This window comes from Carassius gibelio, chromosome B22 (genome assembly GCF_023724105.1).
Source record: "Carassius gibelio isolate Cgi1373 ecotype wild population from Czech Republic chromosome B22, carGib1.2-hapl.c, whole genome shotgun sequence".
Classification (NCBI taxonomy): Eukaryota; Metazoa; Chordata; class Actinopteri; order Cypriniformes; family Cyprinidae; genus Carassius; species Carassius gibelio.
Window position 1 is genome coordinate 28,021,050 of NC_068417.1, and position 19,918 is coordinate 28,040,967.

General features: G+C 39.1%; 2 protein-coding genes across 2 annotated transcripts; one reads left to right on the plus strand and one right to left on the minus strand.

The window, feature by feature from the left end:
• Positions 1–69: 69 nt before the first annotated feature.
• On the minus strand, positions 70–12,546 carry LOC127987446 (chromatin assembly factor 1 subunit A). Its single transcript, XM_052589778.1, has 16 exons — positions 12,211–12,546; positions 11,321–11,368; positions 9,191–9,753; positions 9,056–9,094; positions 8,599–8,843; positions 8,459–8,519; positions 8,300–8,368; positions 7,788–8,002; positions 7,513–7,684; positions 4,499–4,579; positions 4,298–4,399; positions 3,979–4,225; positions 3,452–3,584; positions 1,149–1,446; positions 971–1,055; positions 70–891 (listed from the first exon to the last, which is right to left on the minus strand). Exons 1-16 carry the CDS (start codon positions 12,263–12,265, stop codon positions 767–769), a joined length of 2,538 nt encoding a protein of 845 aa, XP_052445738.1. The 5' UTR covers positions 12,266–12,546; the 3' UTR covers positions 70–766.
• A 578-nt stretch (positions 12,547–13,124) lies between these two features.
• On the plus strand, positions 13,125–19,701 carry LOC127987448 (secretory carrier-associated membrane protein 4). The gene is made up of 7 exons (XM_052589780.1): positions 13,125–13,256; positions 13,608–13,696; positions 14,536–14,664; positions 14,766–14,922; positions 14,999–15,100; positions 18,022–18,139; positions 18,233–19,701. The coding sequence occupies exons 2-7, from the start codon at positions 13,690–13,692 to the stop codon at positions 18,413–18,415; spliced, it is 696 nt and encodes a 231-aa protein (XP_052445740.1). The 5' UTR covers positions 13,125–13,256; positions 13,608–13,689; the 3' UTR covers positions 18,416–19,701.
• The last annotated feature ends 217 nt before the right edge of the window (positions 19,702–19,918 follow it).

Below are 19,918 nucleotides of genomic sequence, written 5' to 3' on the forward strand. Positions count from 1 at the left end.
TGTGTGTATGTGCAAGAAACCAAATGTCATGTGATCACTTGGAAGGAAAATGTTTGTTAACATTAAAAGTTGTTCATTTTTAAATAATGCTTTATTTAAACAAGCTTTGTAAGAAACCCATTACAACTGCAAACTACGGCGCAGTTTCAGACAATTAAGAAAACACGTCGCAAAAAGAAACGTCAATGCTGCTGTTTTTTCCCCATATTGGACGGCCATCTACTATTTCAGTTTCTACACCATTTTTCAAAAAACCACAAATAGTATTTACACCGCACATGGCAGCCTGGTCAATGCAAAGCTGTTTTTATACAAAGCCTCTTGGAAAAGAATACAAGGGAAAGACATCAGGTGGGCTAAACAAGTTACGATGGGGGTAGAAGAAAGAAAGAAAGACAGAAATGGAATATAAAAGTGCAATATATTTCAATTGTCATTATTTTTTAAAGACATACACCAGTTCAAGTATTCTGAATGGAAAAAAAAAAATAATAAAGGATTTAAAACAAGGTGCCGAGCACTGAGCCCAGCAGAGAGCATCAACCTCCTAAATGGTGTCAGTCTTGAAGAATGTACCAGCAGAGCTTTCAAAAACTGGGACCTCACCTAGGAAGAATGGTACACCATCTAACAGTCCTCCACTTAGAGAAGAGGAGACAAATGATTCATTCTGGGGACCTTTAATACGGTGTGATCCATCAAACTGTAGATCAGATTGGGAGCGTCTGGTTCACGGTTCACGTGCCCAACAGGAAGGGGTCAGATCTCAGGCGGTGGCAGGGGTGAGGCAGGGTAGGGCAAGAGCAGCAGTTTCGGATGCATTCGTGTCCATGGGCTCTGTTTCTCTCTCGGTTTGTTGCAAGGATGTGTTGGCATCCTGTTCAGAGGATCCTGAGAGAAAAAACACCTTTATCAAGCTTTTTCTGGCAGATTTGTTTGTTGTCGAGCTTTATTAGCAACATATACCAACCAGATTGTTCCCCGATGATGATACAATCATCGTCTTCATCATCTTCAGTGTCCGCTTGGAAGCCATCGGTCTCCATGGCCTCAGTCTGGATTTGTGGTGTAAAAAAAAAAACATCAAAGTTAGCAGAAGACAAGTAAACGGAGCAAAAAAAAAACCCAACAGGTTTTTGACACTGCACCTGTTCGGAGTCGCCACATTTCTTCATGTACTTCGTGATGGAGTGGCTGCTGGCGCTCTTCCTCTTGTTGGAGGGTGTGGTGGAGCTGGACGCGGTGGGCGAGTTGCCCTGTGAGCCGGCGTGCTCGTCGCGGGTGATCTGAGCGCCGGAGGTGAGGTAGGTCCACTGGCAGGGAACGGGCAAGGCCTCCTGAGAATGACGGGCCAGAACTTCTGGATGCACGTACCAGCAGCATCTTCTGTAAGTGGAGCGCTTTTCGTACACGGCGTTCTCCTTTATGATACGCCTGATGTGGATCCTTTTGGCAAACCAAGAAAACATGCTTAGAAATCTGCTTTTTGTTGCTTTGTTATATTCTGACATTGTCAAATGTCAAAACTGGAAGCCAATGACATGTTTTCCAGGCATTAGGCAAACGACTCATTGATTTACACAGAAATATGCACCAAAATAGCCATTTATTTCCATGTATAATACCTGTGTTTGCAGGAATGATGAAAACTGAACCCCAGTTTTGCATCAGTAATACCCAACTGTTTTTTTTTAAGCCTGTATATGCCTTTCAATGGGCGGTTGCTAACTAGTGACTAAAGGGGACTGCTGATGTTAGGGGAACATTAAACATCATCACACAAAACAGGAAAACTTGTCTACTCACTTTTACATAGTCTAGTCCATTTTTACAGCTTCATTGTTTACAATCACACTCTTGCAAACTACTCAAACTTTCCAACTTGTCTTTAAATAAAGGCTGAAAGTGTCAGAAGCTTAAAGGATCAGTTCACTTCCAGAATCAAATTTCCTGATAATTAGTGATGGCCAAGGGGTTGAAGGTCCAAATAGATGAGCTTTTGTGGTTAAGAGTATATTATTTTTTTTTTTTAGAAAATGACCGACGTTTTTCTAGATAAGACCCTTATTCTCAGCCCTGTGAATCTGCACTGATACCGCAATTTGGACCTTCAACCCACGACTCGTCGACAGCAACATAACTGATATTGGTGAACATGGTAAGCAAGCTCTGCTTTGTTTACGTTTCTTATATGCGTATATCCTTGTTTCAGTTTCTCCTTTTGAATGACGAATAATTATAATACGAACACCGATAAATCATATTGTCATAGCCCTGTGTTTATTATCTACGTTGAATCTATGAAAGCAGTTAAATCTTCGGTTTATTCATCTGCAGTGATGGGTATTTCCTGGGTTTCTTCGGGGTGTATTTGGAGTTTCAGCACAAGAGCGCCTTCTGGCCTTCAGATGGAGATTTACTGCTGATCAAAGAACTGTGCTTCACTGAAAGATACGCATGAAAATTGCAGCTTCTCCCTTATCGTGATTGCGATTTCATTTCGATTTATTGTGCAGCCCTAACATATTTACATTATTGATAGCTGCCGATATAGACGGCTAACTCCTCTCACACAGGCGCAGAATGCACATGTTTGTTTGTAGTCGGCTGCAGTGTGTTCAAGTGCAGCTTTTTGTCCAGACTCTGCTGACGCGAGGTGACAACACTGAAGGCTTTCTTCGCTGCTAGTTCTTTGAAGTCAGCTTGGTGTATCCCAGCCTTTACAATGCGGTTCAATGCGTTAACAACAGTTAACTACATTTGTTAAACTAATAATGAAAAATTGTTCCAAAGCATTTATTAATCTTAGCTGATGTTGATTCCAACACTTACTAATACATTATTTAAAATCAAAAGTTAATGTTATTAAATTGAACTTGAGCAAGCAGACCAACAATAAACAGTTGTATTTTTAATGATAAAGATTAATACAGTAACAAATGTATTGCTCATTGTTAGTTAAGAGCCCCTTTCACACAGTAATACCAGTAAATTGCTGTAAAATTTCTGCCCCATTCACACATCAGTTTCAAAATACAGTGATGTAACTGGAATTAACCTCTTAACTTCTGTATTAGACGACTTCAGAAGGAACTACACAGCACGGTGTAAATGTGTCATCTGCGTCAGATTGTTATGATTGGCCCACAGTATAGACGCCTTATGTCAGCGTGCTCATACCAGTAATCTCATTTTGTTCACACAGAGCACATTAACGGTGATGGTACAACTTTTCTTACTGGTAAATTGGCAGAATGAATTTACCGATATTTTTGAAAAGGACCAGTTAACACATGATCACTTAATGGTAATTAACTGGTAACTTTTCAGCAAAGACTGTATATGTGAAAGGGACTAATGTTAGTGTATGAAATAAAGTTGGATCCAGGCTTTTTGTCAAGAGAATCATTCAGATGCTAACTTTCAGTATGGCACTGCAAGGCTGGGTTACCTGGCTGGGACGTTGTCAGTAAAGCTTCCTGTGGGCGAGGATGCTTGCTGGCGACAGAACTCCAGGAACTCATTGATTATGACCTTACTGCTGTTCACATTCCCATGCAGCAAGGGCAGCAGCTGTGACAGCACTGAAGAGAAGTGAAAATGCATTATCAGCACAGCAAAACATGTAAGAGGTTTTGCGGTGCGACTATTTAAAGCATATAGTGAAAACAGTTCCAGATTTGTGCAAACATGAAAATATTCATGTGTGCCCATTTTTGGGTGTGAATTTTTGCTGGTGATTCACACTAACTCCGTTGCACCACTCAAGGTGTGTGTGAATAGGCTGAAAACGGCCTATAATAGAGTGTGCAATTTTCATCACAAAGCAAATTCCATCCTTGTATGATCTTTTGCAAGGCTAATTGTAACAATAGAGTTTCATAAAGCAAAACAGACTGCAGATAAGAAAACTTTAGCTTCTAAACATGTCTATAATCTCCCAAGCATATAACAGACAAGCTCACTAGCTGTACTCACGTTTCTCATTCCTCTGTTGGCGTGAGAGGTCCTGTTCAGGGGTGCGTGGCTCGTCTCTGGGTAAAGGCTCAAGCATGCAGATAGCGTACGGTTGAAGGAGGTCCAGCGCAGGCTCTTCCCCGTCCCACAGGCAGCCGCGGACCACCGCCTCCAACACCCTCACCTTCCCTTTAGACATCAGCTCATTCTCCCATTCACGCGCCTTCATCCTCTGACGCACCTTCTGCTTCTCTGGATCTCCACCCTCCTGCAAGAGCAGCCCGTTAGCATCATGACATGACTGAATGGGGCGACTGAAGAAGCAGGGCGTCTAAAATACCTCATCTTCCTCAAGTGCTCCTTCCCCTTCAGACAGATAACCGTGGGGCACAAAGAACCCATCATCGTCATCGTCATCATCTCCTCCTTCATCGTCATCATCCTGGATGGAAAAGCCCGGTTGAAGTCAACATCATATTCTCACATACAGGCAACAGTGGCTAATCTGTCACTACAGAAACAGTGAGGTCATGTGACTCACCCCCTCACTGTGTGACAGAGATTCTCCTGGCTCCTCTTCCTCCCACTCTTCATCACTGTCCACCTCATAATCCAGCAACTCCTGACAAGACAAAAACGTTAAAGTTAAACGTTAAAAGTTTAGGTCAATAATATAGTTACATTTCGTCACAGTTAGATAGACAATTGACTGTTCGCAAAGACCTGCCCCTCCTTAGTTACAGCTGTCATCCCTGACAAACAATGCAGCTCTCACAATACACGTTCTCACGCTAGTGTTTTCAAATCGTCATATCGTCAGCCCGTGAGATTGACGATACACGATATTATCGTGAGTGGGTGGAGCAAGAGAGAGACTCTTTGTTCTTGTCAAATAATAGCTGGGCAGTTTGATAGCTGAATTATAATAGGCCGACAAATAAAAATAATAATAATTATTATAATTTAATACATTAATAGGAGAATGAGCCTAATATTGTCTTGACTATCGACAGAGAAATCTATTATCGATATAAAATATTATCGTACATCGGCAGAACCCTATCTCACGATGTGCAAAATACATCGCAGAGCAGAGGAAACTGAAAACGTGCCGACAGACAATACAGAGCAGGTTACTTCTGGTAAGAAACAAGGTCTCAGGACTCTTTTAAATTTGGTCATTTTTAAAGATATTTAAAACGATATACCATTTTGCGGCTCTGTAATGTGTTGTGACAGAACACTGTATTGCCTAAGTTAAAACACATGAACAGATTGTCTTTTCATATTTATGTAAAGCACACATAATTTTTTAGGTTTAAGTGCACCAAAGTTAATCTAATCTCCTGTCTGAATCGTGGTTAAGGCTAGAAGGGATACAGCTGCGGCTACTGGGCATGCGCATTTAGATATTTTCCGAGTCAACAAATCACATGGGGCCATAGTTTCATAGTTTCAGTGTCACAATGACGGTCTTTTTGCAGTAAAGCAGTCCTTCCAGCATTTCACTGAACAGACTTTTGAGCCCTAAAATTATTGATTTTGCTGCGGCTTTTCTCAAATTTTGTGGTGATATTTGCGGCATGTCTTATTGTTTCGCAGTGAAAATATACCACAGAGTAGGGGTGGGATGATACAGGTACCTCACGATTCAATTCTGTGGCGATATGTGGTCCACGATATGATAATATCATGATTTGCGATATCTACGATATTGAATATATTGGAAGAAATTTCATCAACGATATATGTGACAGAAAAGAAAAAGAAGGAATAAGGAAATAAGGAAATTTTATGCATTTAATGCCAACATTTCCAACATTGTGCAAAGAAATATGCATTGGCATAATAACTCACTGCCTCCTAGTCTTAAATGTAAACACTGTACATCTAGACAGATAGAAGTGCATGAACATTACAAAACAACATTAACATGTGTAAACCGTAATACTGAAACGTCAGTAGTAAGTTACTGTAAACAGTGGACACATCAATGCATATTCTTCTTGAGGAACAAAGATGAAGAGATCAGCTGATCAGCATGCTCAGATGTAAGAGCACACCTCTGAGCAGAGATTATGTCAAATAAATTCGGCGATGGACTAAAGCTTTGCTTTAAACGCAGTAGTGATTGTCGGCTGACTTGGTTTGCCCTCATTATCACCTGAGAGTAGCTCACCGTGATAGCGAACGAGGTGCATTTGCAGATTGGTAGTGTTGCTGTTATATTTGATCTTTGCAAAGCAGTTCTTGCAGATTGCATAGTCTTTATCCAGTGCCTTTCCCTCGACTGTCTCGTAAAACCCGAAGTGTCTCCACACTTTAGAGTGGAAACTAGCGGGTGGGTCTTTGATTAGTTTTTTATTGTTTTCCGCCATTCTTCTCGCTTCTCTTTTTTTCTGCAATTCTCTGTTGTTGTTAGTTAAGTTGTGTTCTTCATCGGCCGCTGTTTGCGCCACTTTACCCCTATTTACTCGAACAGCGCCCCCCGCAAACAGAATGGTAGATATTGGGTAGTGACAGTGACACTGACAACGGGTAAATTAATCATTTTGTGTTGTAATAAAATATAGATATTGGGCGTTAGTGTATCGATTATTTATTGGGACAGAGAGCACAACAATATATTGCAATATCGATTTTTTCCCCACCCCTACCACAGAGAACATTCTTCAAACACTGTTATGACTTTTCTGACTTGGAGAACCACTGTAGGGCTCCAGACTAGCCTTTGAGGACACCAGCTCTAGTGCCATTTAGTTCTAGAGGAGTCTCCAGCACCTGACAGGAAAGCACTCACCCTAATCACACATGTACATCTCAGAGACAGCTAATGTCTGTATTTACATATGCAAGATGTATTTTTAAGCATGCTTGATCATCTGTAGTACGTCTCTAAGATGTTTCCTGTCAGATAGACATTTATTAGAATGCAAGTAAAACTGCTTCTGAGACGTTTATCAGAGTAGCTACACAGCAGATGATTCCCGGATCTTTAGCAGACGTCTTACACATGTAATAAATAAATTACGTCTGATAAAATGTTTTGTGGGGTCACGCCATGCCGCATCCAGTGTAGACAGCATCACTGATTATACTGAGTTCTATTGACTGCTCTATATATAATGAATCTCTATTATAGATTTTTTTAATGGTTTTTTTTTTGTATTTTGTCGCATTGCACCGTGCCACTCGCATCTAGTGTAGACACGGTGTTAGGAACCACTAGTTGTTTTCCCTTATAAGGATTCACGTTTCGGGCATTTAGTTAAGTGGACTCTCGAGCCCTTGACAGTGACCAATGAACTTCTTTGAATGCTAAAAAACTGACAGGCCACTTTCCTGATCAGATCTCATTCCAAACTTTTCCTAAGTAAACAAAGCCACAGACCTTATCCATGGATTATCTTATAAGAAAACAAATTTTCCTTGATATTTTAAAAAAAATGACCTCTTTCAAGAAGAACAGAAACAACAAGTCTATTTAGACAGTAATCACAAGCACAAAACTGTTGCCACAACAACAGTAAAGTTTAAGGTGGCTCTGTTTTTTACCTTGTCCAGTCTAAGTGGGCAGCGCGGAGAGATGTGAGTGCTCTTTTTGCAGCAGGTCCCCCAGTAAGCTGGACGGTAGTTGTCATGGAACTGCAGGAGTTTCATGCGCCCATAACGGTGACGGTCTGGGACGTCATCTGCCTTTTGGCTGTCAGTTATGACCACGCAATCTCTAATAACAGAGAACAAACAAAGAATAAGCCTTCTCCTCTTATATAAACTGCAACTGGTGTTTCCCGCACAATATCTCAGCAACAGGTTCAATGTGGCTTTACCTTACTGCACTGTGACTGGGCCTGGTTGGACCTGAACTGCGAGGTTTGTGCCCAGTCCAGTCCTTCAGTCCATTAAGAGTGCTGTCAGGTTGGGCAAGATAATGGTCCAGTTCCTCTAGAACAGCGTCTTCACATTGCACTCGAGTCAGTGGAGCTAGAGACATGTTCGCTTTAATCTCAAAGGGAGCAAACTTCCCACAAGCAGACGCCAGAGTCTGAAACACAGAACAATAGTGACAAAACATGAATGGAGAAGAAAAGCAAGACAGTCATCACACTGGGAAAGATTTCGATCATTTTTTTAAATCTCATCGGTTTGTCCAACAAAGACTCATTCTCAATGTGTGTCATCAGTAAATTATTTGAAAGGAAAGGTTTGACAAGCTAGGTTTATTTCAGTTAGTAAGTTTAAATAAGCCAGACTAACTGAAATAAGCCTGGCTTGTTGGGTAAACTTACTTTATGAAACAGGCCTCTGGTCTTTATTCCACACTGTATAATGTGAATCTTACCTTTGGTGCCAACTGGGTCTTGGGCTTCTGTAGAAACCGTGTTATCTCAGCCTTCTCAGCTTTGATTCGCTGAACACATGCACAAACACAATGAGGACCTGAACCGTTTGCAAATCAGATTTGAAGCTCTCAGGAAAAAAGGCTGATAAAACCACTCACTTCCTTCTCTTCCTTCAACCGTTTTTCCTCGTCTTTCTTCCTCTTCTCTTCCAGTTTGGCTCTAAATAGGATTTACACCAGATTTTAAAACTCATATCCTTTATGAAATTAAGACAAACATCAGTACTACTAACACTCACTCGATTTTCATTTGCCGCTGCTCTTCTTTAGCTTTTAGTTTCTCTGCCTTTTCTTTCTCCTCTCTCTCCTTTTTCTCCCGCCGCTCTTTTTCATCTTTCTCCTTCTTTTCCCTCTTCTCCCTCTCCTTCTCCTCTTTTAGTTTGCGGGCCTCCTCTTTCTTCCTCTCCTTGGCAGCTTTGGCCTCCTCTTTCTGGCGCTCTTTCTCTTCCTTTCGTTGCCGCTTCTCTTCCTGCTCTTGGACACTCTGAAGGACAAGAAGACAAAGAGCTATTCAAATGAAGTGCAGAATTCCACAGTGACAAGACTTTAAAACGAAACAATCAATCCTTCTTGAACCCTTAAAGGGCAAACATTCCCATTGTGATAAAACTTGGTTTGAGACTTTAGGAAGAAAATTACCCACAAAAACCTAACTCAAAACCTGATTAACACTACACTAAAAGTATGTGATTTTACCTTAAGGGATCTTCTTTTCATTTTACTAACTGCATCAATCTATGACGTTGGCAGAAAGAAAAGAGACCGATCAATAGGACAAACTTTTTAGCAACAGAAGAGAAAACGATAAAGAATTAATTCATGACTACTCACAGAGGGCGGGGTGGTGGGTGCACTCTTGCTGGGCTCTGGCGAGCTCTCTACCGCTGAGAGTGAGCTGGTAGACTCGGTCGACAGCACAGACTCATTCCCGTGACTGACTTCAGCCTCCTTCTGCTCCTCTTCCTCAGTGTCAGAATCCTGAGTGATGTCCAGCAGCGGAAGGGCATCTTCATCCTCCTCCATCTCGTTGTTTTTCAGTGGCACGGTTGGTTCTGTGGCATTATTTGTTGTTACTTCACTAAGGGGGCAGGTGTTAGCAACTGGAGGAGCAGGCTGCTGTGTGACAGCATCGTTTGAGTCTTCAGTGAGGTCGACTGTGGCTTCAGGGCCAGAGTGGTCCGGGGAATGCTTCTGTCTGCTCATGAAGCAATCAAGTGGTCCGCGGCCATTAACCAGCGCTGGGCCATGATGCAGTGGGGTGGAGGATCTGTCCGTTTCATTTTCTCCATCTGACACACTGGGTTCAGAAGACTTGGGGGCAACTGGAACTTTGGTTCTTTTGGGCTCATTGCATTCCTTGGGTTCTGGGTTGAGCCTTTTGAAAGGTAAACGTGCTGTAGGGAGGCAAAACTATTAGCTAATCTGTGCCTGTGCTCAATGAATCTCTTATTTACATTATGTCTACACTTTCTTTGTTTTAGTGAATGTTCCCAGTGTCTTGTCACAACTCTGCATTAATGAAATCATCAGATATGTCTGTGATTGGCTATATTGCTCAACACTGCAAAACCACGATGAAAAGTCCCGAACCTACGGTATGTTTTGCCGCGGATCGTACATGCAGCGCTCCAGTCTATCTGTACAGCATGTCGACATGTTACTTAAAAAACTAGACCGGTTGAACACTGAGCTAGGCCTGCTTTATTTATTTATTTTTTATTTAACGGGAAGAACAAGACCAGTACCATCCTTCAAAGCACACAGAAGTATTCAGTGCATGTTTTAGTTTTTTCATGCTATTAAGAGAATTATTTAATTTCATATGGATGTATATTAAGGCTGCACGATTATGAAAAAAAATCATGATTGTCGATTATTCCCTTGAAATTGTAATTGCGATTATTAATTACGATACCATAGTTCGATGCAACTACATGCAGTATTTTTATATGAAAATAAACAAGCTAAAAACCAAGCTATTTAAACCTCAAATGTCAACTATACATCCGATTGGCTTTTTTAAATTATAAAAAAGTAAAAATATGAATGGTATTATGTTATACTAAAACTACAATTGAAAATAATGAGAGACACCCATAAGATAACATGTAGAATGAAAAAAAACGTAAAATCTTAAGTGTGCAGAATAACAAGTGGACTTTGAACGATTACGTAATCGTTCAATCACGTTTAGAAATTTGATTAATTGTGCAGCCCTAATGTATATATGAAGTGTAGGGTAGGCCGATTTATTTTATTCAGAAGTTCTCTGCTCTCAGAAGCTCTGCTGGTGCGTGATCATTTGAGGATGTGTGAATGCAGATTTTGTTGTGGCTCTGTATGCTGCTGTTTGCATGTTAAAATATTTGTTTGTATTTTTTTATATGCATCATGGATGCTTGTCCAATATATTTTTATTCAATACTAATTTATTATTCCAATTTTCTCAGTTAACGGTTAATATTCGGATAACGAGCAGTGGTTCTCGGTCATTAACTGAAATAAATCACACATCCCTTCTGGATGGATCTACCTGTTTAATCACCATCATCCAACAGTACAGTTATATAAACATAATCAACATGAGAAAATAAAGCTATAAATAAACAAATGTGAAAATCCTTCAGTCACTAAGTGTTTTAAAAAGCTAATAAAGACAGTGACACTATAAGAATAACTTTGTAAAACATATTTGGAAATGGTTTAGTGTATTCTTCTCTTCAGCAGTAATGGTCATTGATAGCTCATGAAAAAGTTTGCTTACATCTCATTACAATCATTTCCTACCTTATTTAACAAACACATACATATACATACATATATATACACATATATATATATATATATATATATATATATATAATAACCTCACAAAAAAGAAACCATGTAATAAACTAGGTCATCAAAGTACGAGTACACGTAACGTTATACCAATATGATGCGTTTCTGATTGGTACTTACCTTGAACAAGCTTCTTGTTGGCATTAGCTTTACCCACACAGTTCATGCCTAAAATACCAGAAGAGTTTAAGGTCAAATATTTTATCAGAAATACATATACAGGCAATACACAAAAAATAAATAAAAAGGCACTAGGTAACGCAAAACAATACTCGTTGTCATAGTAACGTTACGTCTCGTCAAAACAAAGGTAACGTAACTGAACTGCTACCACTGCACGCTAACTATTAGTTGACAGTCACGTCGAGCCCAAATATTTGATTTTCGAGGGTAAGTAGTAACTTTAAACTATTTAAATGTCAAAAAGTCCCAACATGAAACGCAGAGCGCGCACAAACTCCCAAAGAAAAACTGGAGGCCGAATGTAAGTTATATGTTTAGTTCTGATCTCCCGCCATTCGGTGAATGATGGTCTGTAGAGGCCTGTGGCCACTGAACCTGTGTCTAGGAGCCATAGTTCATCAATTAACATAAGTCTGAGCAACAAAGACCTCGACTGAGCTCAGAACAACACAAACGGGGCTTATTTCGAGAAACCCGCTCGAATACAGAAAAAAAAATCAACATTACAAGTAGTTAATGAAGTCACTTTTTGAGCGAGTAGAAATCAAGATTGTCAACAACAAATCTGAGCTCACCTGCTAACATGCTATTGGTGATCCCAAAACCCTCGACAACCCCAAATGCTGCTTTGAAAGCCATTGAAGTTACATTTTTATAATCTCTCCGAAATACTAAACCCGTTTCAGAAGTAATATCCGGTAAAATAGGGAGTTTTTCCACTCTTTTCTGTTGTTAGCCACCTAAATGAGTTTTATTTACTGTATTATTCTATATACATCGAGTTTAATCATGCATTAAAGCGGTTTTATTTCACATTAAGCACAGACCTCTTCGTGGTGTGGAGGCCAGAGGCTCTTCGGCCGCGAGCATCACGACCACCATCCGCGCTCGCGCTGGAAACGTTAAACGGAAACGAGGAGCGCTGGTTTTGACTCCGTTCGCAGCTCCTTAAGGCTAGTCATCGACTCCACGTCTTTTCCAGGTGTGACATTAACGTGTCAACGGCAAACTCGCTGGATTTCTGTTAGTTTTGCAGTTGTAGGTTGTAGTTTTTTCGCGTGTAATCCCGGTCCCGTCGATCCCGTCTCTTCCCCGGTCAGACTCCCTCGCGTTCCCCGCTCAGAATTGGCGGGAGCATGTTGCGGGACTGGATCGCAGGCTGCGATTGGTCAGCGGCGTTTTGCGTAACATCAACGAAGAGTAACGTTATTGGATGTCACGGTTGGTTCTGCCTCGCAACACGTGCCTTTTGCGCTTACGAAGCCTGTGATTGGACAGTGAGTATGATTCTCGAATAGGATTGGTTAAATAAAAATAATAAGTCGAAAAGTTATTCTGTGTAACTAATTTGACTTGGAAATTTGGTTTAGGGGTTCAGTTAACCGAAAAGTTGAAAAGTTGAAAAGTTTTTTTTTTCTAAATAAAACTTCAAATTAGTTCGTGTTTTTTTTTTTTCAAGATGGTTTTTAGAAGCTTGACACATTTCAAGATTTATATTTTTATAGCAAATGTACATACGTCATTAATTCTGCAAATGTCATTGAAAGATCCATAAGATACACTTAAATCCAAAAGCAGGAAAATGTTCACAAGCTTCTGCCAAAAACAACAGAAAGGTGTCGTATTCAAACATTGCCTCAAGGCAGGGAAACTGATAAATTATCTAGTCACAAGCACCGAGACCACACCTTTGATCATCTTGTAGTGGGTCTTGTAGTCTTCAACAGTTGCAACTTCCGTCCGCTACACGCAAAACAGGCCACTTTAGAACTACAATTCCCATAATGCACCCGAATGCTTGTCCACCACGGGATTTCTAGGATTCAATGCGGATTGCAGTCGCATCTACATCAAGCTATTTAGCGGTTCACAGGTATCGTATGATTAAGAATATAGACCTGAGCTTTTATTGTATTGTTAAAGCAGTTGTTTTTCTCTTAAGCATATGAAATAGTATTTCTGATAGTATAGTTTGGCTATCGCTCTTCAGTTGTGTTGGACGTGGTTAGCTGTTGGCCTGTACTATGTTTTCAAATGCCACTAATACTGTGAAATATCGATAATATAGATATATTAAATACAAAATAAGCATTTATGTTATTTAAAGACAACTTTTCTGTTCATATTTGGCTTGTAGTGTTCAACAGTTATGTATCATTTTGCTAAATGTGATCACAAGTGTGATCATTTTTGCCTGTTTTTACGATTTTTGTTTTTCTTTTAGCACTGGAAACTTCAAATCGTCAGTCCAGAGAGGGAAAAGTTCACTAGCACAAGAAACATAAACATTTTTCTCAAAATTGAGAATGACAGGTGGGTGAATGAATGTCACTGTTTTCATTTTCATTTTAATGGAAGACGCCATGGAATAAAAAAAAAAGTATAAAGTTTTAATTAAACGCGCATCTATTCTGAGTTTTTATCTTGCAATTCTGACTTTTTTCCTTGAATTCTGAATTTACATCTCACAATAATTTTTTTTCTGTTTTTGCCACAAAATACAAAATGAAAAAGTAACTGGGACTTTTTCTTGCAATTGCGAGTTAAATCACAACTTTTCTTTTTAGAATTGTGAGTTTCCCATGTTTCTCTTAGAATTTCTCGCAATTCCATGTTTATATCTTGCAATTCCATGTTTATATCTCTGATTATATCTCACAATTCCATTTTTATCTCTTTCCATGTTTATATCTCGCAGTTTCATGTTTATATCTCGCAGTTTCATGTTTATATCTCGCAGTTCCATGTTTATATCTCACAATTCCATGTTTTTATCACACAATTCCATGTTTATATCTCGCAGTTCCATTTTTTATCTCACAATTACATTTTTATATCTCGCAGTTCCATGTTGTTATCTCACAATTCCATGTTTATATCTCACAGTTCCATGTTGTTATCTCACAATTCCATTCTCGCAGTTCCATGTTTATATCTCACAGTTCCATGTTGTTATCTCACAATTCCATTCTCGCAGTTCCATGTTGTTATCTCACAATTCCATTTTTATATCTCGCAGTTCTAAGGAAAAAAAGTTCAGAATTGTGAGATATTAAAAAAAAAAAAAATTCTGTTGAAGACAATAGTTCATACTTTTCGGAATCCTGTTATTGCTTTGATTAAAATGAATAATTTCCATTTCTGCCTGACAGATCGAGCAAACAACTTCCCCCCTCTGCCAAAGTTTTTTCGCATAAAGCCATGTTTTTACCAGAACGTGGCTGAGGAAATTCCACAACCCCACCAGCAGCTTGTGCGTCGTGTTTACAATCTTTGGATGTGTGAGTAAAGAAATGTAGCCTAATCTTTACTGTGAATAGTTCGATTTCAGATTTCCAAAGTTTGACTGAAGCATCTACTGACTGACTTTTCTGTTTTTCAGTGTACTGTATCACACTGTGTGTCAATGTGGTGGCCTGCATTGCTTGGTGGGCCGGTGGGGGTGGAGCGATCAACTTTGGGTTTGCGCTCCTCTGGCTGCTGCTTTTCAGCCCATGTAGCTACACCTGCTGGTTCAGGCCACTCTATAAAGCATTTCGGTAAGGAGACCATTTTGGGAAAGAACAAATGATTCTGAGGTTTTCACTTCGATTTAACTGGTTTTGTCTTTTTTAGGGCTGATAGTTCCTTCAACTTCATGGCATTCTTCTTCATTTTCTTTTTGCAATGTGTTCTTGCCTTCATCCAGAGTCTTGGAATATCAGGTTGGGGTGCTTGGTGAGTAACATTTCATTGTTAGGATATTCAGTATTTGAAGAGATAGTCCACCAAAAAATGAAAATTCTGTCATTAAAGGGTTAGTTCACCCAAAAATGAAAATTATGTCATTAATAACTTTACCCTCATGTCGTTCCAAACCAGTAAGACAACCGTTCATCTTCAGAACACAGTTTAAGATATTTTAGATTTAGTCCAAGAGCTCTCAGTCCCTCCAATGAAACTGTGTGTACGGTATACTATCCATGTCCAGAAAGGTAAGAAAAACATCATCAAAGTAGTCCATGGGACATCAGAGGGTCAGTTAGAATTTGTTGAAGCATCGAAAATACATTTTGGTCCAAAAATGACAACTTTATTCAGCATTGTCTTCTCTTCCGTGTCTGTTGTGAGCACGTTCACAGCGAAGCTGACGTGTTTTCTGGTGCACCCAATAACAAAGATAACATGTCAGCAGCGTCGTACGTCAACAGACCCGGAAGAGAAGACAATGCTGAATAAAGTTGTCATTTTTGGACCAAAATGTATTTTCGATGCTTCAACAAACTTAACCGACCCTCTGATGTCACATGGACTACTTTGAAGATGTTTTTCTTACCTTTCTGGACATGGATAGTATACCGTACACACAGCTTCAATGGAGGGACTGAGAGCTCTCGGACTAAATCTAAAATATCTTAAACTGTGTTCTGAAGATGAACGGTTGTCTTACTGGTTTGGAACGACATGAGGGTGAGTCATTAATGACATAATTTAGATTTTTGGGTGAACTATCCCTTTAATTACTCACCCACATGTCGTTCTAAAGCACTAAGACTTTCTTTCATCTTCAGAACACAAATTAAGATATTTTTGATGAAATCTCAGAGCTTTCTGACTCTGCATAGACAGCAACGCAACTGAAACGTTTCCAGATCCAGAAACATTGTAGGTACATTGAAAAAAAAAATTGCCCATGGTACATCAGTGGTTCAACCATAATTTTACAAAGCTACGAGAATACTTTGTCTTAAATTTTGTTTATTTGGATGTTACAGTTCGGTCAAAAATTAAAATTCTGTCTTAACAGTTACCGTTAGCCATTGATTTCCATAGTATGAAAAAAAAAAATACTATGGAACTCAGTGGCTACCGTCAACCATTTGGTTATCAACATTCTTCAAAATATCTTCTTCTGTGCTCAACAGAAGAAATTCATACAGATTGTCCTTATTTTTCAATTTGTGCCGTTTCAAAACTTTTCAGCGCACAATTTTTCACATTTATTTTTAAGGTGAATTTTTGTCTGTATGGTGACTAGATGTTGGTCCGTCGCCTTGAATTTGAGAATAGAACATGTCTGGTTTGCCACATACAGTGGCATGCGAAAAGTTTGGGAAACCCTTGTAGAATCTGTGAAAATGAAAATATTTTAACAAAATAAGAGAGATCATACTAAATGCCTGTTATTTTTTTTATTTAGTACTGTCCTGAGTAAGATATTGTACATGAAAGATGTTTACATTTAGTTCACAACACAAAAAATTGCTGAAATTATTAAAATAACCCCCTCAAAAGTTTGGGAACCCTTGGTTCTTAATACTGTGTGCTGTTACCTGGATGATTCACGACTGTCTTTCTGTTTTGTGATGGTTGTTCATGAGTCTCTTGTTTGTTCTGAACAGTTAAACTGAGAACTGTTCTTCAGAAAAAAATTTAAGGTCCTACAGATTCTTCAGTTTTTGAAATACATCTTTTCACACTGAGGACATTTGAGGGACTCAAACACAACTATTAAAAAGATTCAAACATTCACTGATGCTCCAGAAGGAAAAAAAGATACATTAAGAGCTGGGGGGTGAAAACTTTTGAACACGATTGAAGATGTCCAAATTTTTCTTATTTTGTAGAAAATAGTATTTTTCCATTTAGTTCTGCCCTTCGTAAGCAACAGAAGATACATGTATGTTTCCCGGAACACAAATTAAGTACAATTGACCTTTATCTTCAAATTCCAAAAGTTTTCACCCCCTAGCTCTTAGTGCATCTTCTTTTCTTCTGGAGCATCAGTGAACGTTTGAACCTTTTTTAATAGTTGTGTTTGAGTCCCTCAATTGTCCTCAGTGTGAAAACAAAAAAGATCTCAAAATCATACAGTCACTGCTGGAAAGGGTTCAAAAATGCAAAGATGCTGGGAAACTGAAGAATCTGCAGGACCTTAAAGATTTTTCTGAAGAACAGTTCTCAGTTTAACTGTTCAGAACAAACAAGGGACTCATGCACAAACATCACAAAACAAAGACAGTCGAGGATCATCAGGTAACAGCACACAGTATTAAGAACCAAGGGTTCCCAAACTTTTGAATGGCGTTATTTTTTATCATTTCAGGGTTTTTTTTATTTTGTTTGTGGACTATATGCAAACATGTTTTATGTACAATATCTTACTTAGGACAGTACTAAAAAAATAAAAATAACATGCATTTAGTATGATCTCTCTTATTTTTTGAAAATTATTCACATTTTCACAGATTCTGCAAGGGGTTCCAAAACTTTTGCATGCCACTGTATTGTCCAAAGCCTATTTGAAGTGAGTGGGTTACCATCAGGTTTAGGTTTCCTGAACAATGAAAGCTAAGACACCGTTTAAGTTAACTTTAGACCTTTTGTCCAATACAGTTAACCACATTAGAAAGCGACCGTATCTTTCCAAATTGTCGCAAGTATAGTACAGTGTAGGAATGTTCAGCGAATGTGCCATGTTAAAGAGCTTATGGTTAGGTGATTCATCACTTCTATCTCTTATCACCAATCATTGGATTCATAGTCTTAATTCATAATCTTGTTGATTGAGCTTAATTGATTCAATGATTTCAATCTTTGAGTGGGAATATCAGTTGCTTCCATTGATGTTAACTCACCATATTTTTCTCTTTTTACAGTGGTTGGATTGCCACAGTGATGTTTTTCGGCACAAATGTAGTCTCGGCTATATTCATGCTCATCTGTACTCTGCTCTTTACCATAGATACAGTTCTAATGGTGTTCATTCTTATCAAGGTATGATTTGCGCATATATATACACACACCCCACCCTTAATGAGTAAACCCTTAAACCAAAATGAAAGTGACAACAGTTTTGTTTCCTAAAAGGTTCATCGACTGTATCGCGGTGGAGGAGGCAGTTTTCAGCAGGCTCAGGAAGAATGGAGCACTGGGGTGTGGAAAAGCGCCCCTGTGAGGCAAGCTGGATTCAATGCCATCTCTGAAACCGGCCCCAGCCTGCCCCAGTATCCAGCCGCAGTGCCCAGTTACCCAGAGAGCGGGCCCTGGTGATACCTCTTCTGATCTACAGATGGGGCCAGAGCACTACTTACTGCTTGTCTTAACATTAAAGGGCACATTGAAGTGGGACCCCAAGAAAACACTTCGGCCAGATCACAAACTTGTGAATATTTCCATTGTTTTTGAACAATGTAGCAAAAAGATCTTATGTTAAATCACTCCTTAAAGAATGAGCATAAACCTAATTATTTTTTTTTTTTTTTTGCCTTAAAATAATCAATTTTATGTGAATGACGATCTAAAATGTGTCAAACCACTTTCCTGGGTGCAAATTCTGCTAAAACGCTAATAACCAAGCCAAATCAGCAAACTGCTCCTTTAAAAACTCTCTCAACACATACTACTCTCAAACAGATGGCAAAATGGTGGACCGTAAACAGCAAAAAAATTACGCTTTACATTTACGAATTCATCTCAATTCATCTTAGCCTTGATTTTTCTTAGCATTGTTTGAGAAAGAAATCAAAATATTTGCATATCAAATCACTGAACTGTGTAGAATACAAATGCAGATTGCATCACGTACAATCACATTAGTGTTTCAGGGAAAGTGAATTTTAAAAGAGTAAAAAGCATGTCAGAATTTCTTTTCTCAAACATGGCAGCTTTTCTATTTACTTCATGAAATTAGCTCTCACATTTCCACATCAATTCACTTCAAACTTTGGTTAATTATTCCCTCACTTTTAAGACTCACAAGCATGTCTTTGTAAATAGTATGATTTGCATGACACCTTTTGTATATTGCTACTAAGCATTGCAGATTTTATAAGATCTATGACAGAGAATGTTTCTTGCAAACATATTGTGCCTGCTTTCTTTTCTGTTCAAAGCTTTCCACATCTTCTAAATGAAGACCGCCTTAATTGTTCATGCAAATGAAGCATGTGTGAACCAATATCTTTCGAGTTTCCCTTAAGTGCTACAACTTAATTGGTCGATGTGGCTACATCCTCTGCTATTTTTAATACTGGCTTCTGAGTATGTATTACTTTGCAATTATTTCTGGTTTTACTACAGTAATCATTGTGCTTCGTATTGGAGCATTGTGATTACAAATGCGTTGGGAAGGGGGCACTCATTATGAACATGTGACTTAATCTTTTTTACTTCTCATTTAAAATCTCCCTCTACCGAGCCAAAGGAGGCTGAGTTTAAAATGTTCCATGACTGGCCTTGTGTAGCCAAAGTATTTAACAGTCCTGTATCTAAACTGTGACCACAATGACTCTCTAACTAACTTTATTTCAATAAAAACATTCCTTTTCAGACTGAAAGTTGCCTTTATTGTTGTCACTCCCTGGTGTCAATCCTACATACAGCACCTTTAAATGTTAATCAAATGATATAACATCTCGGTTACGTATGTAACCACGGTTCCCTGAATAGGGAACGAGATGCTGCGGTGACGTCACCGGCTATGGGAACACCCCTCGGTGTGACGAATGTCTGAAGCCCTATAGAGCCTTTTACAGTTGGTAAACAAGGTGACGT

Bases quoted from the DNA above. Each gene is read 5' to 3' on its own strand.
- LOC127987446 (XM_052589778.1), bottom strand. From the start codon at position 12,265: ATGGTGGTCGTGATGCTCGCGGCCGAAGAGCCTCTGGCCTCCACACCA. The intron at 3,585-3,978 runs GTGAGTACAGCT...ACTTCTCTTCAG, and splicing joins CCAACAGAGGAATGAGAAAC to TGCTGTCACAGCTGCTGCCC. The intron at 1,447-3,451 runs GTAACCCAGCCT...GTTTGCCAAAAG, and splicing joins ACTGACAACGTCCCAGCCAG to GATCCACATCAGGCGTATCA.
- LOC127987448 (XM_052589780.1), top strand. The intron at 14,665-14,765 runs GTGAGTAAAGAA...TCTGTTTTTCAG, and splicing joins TGTTTACAATCTTTGGATGT to TGTACTGTATCACACTGTGT. The intron at 14,923-14,998 runs GTAAGGAGACCA...TGTCTTTTTTAG, and splicing joins CCACTCTATAAAGCATTTCG to GGCTGATAGTTCCTTCAACT.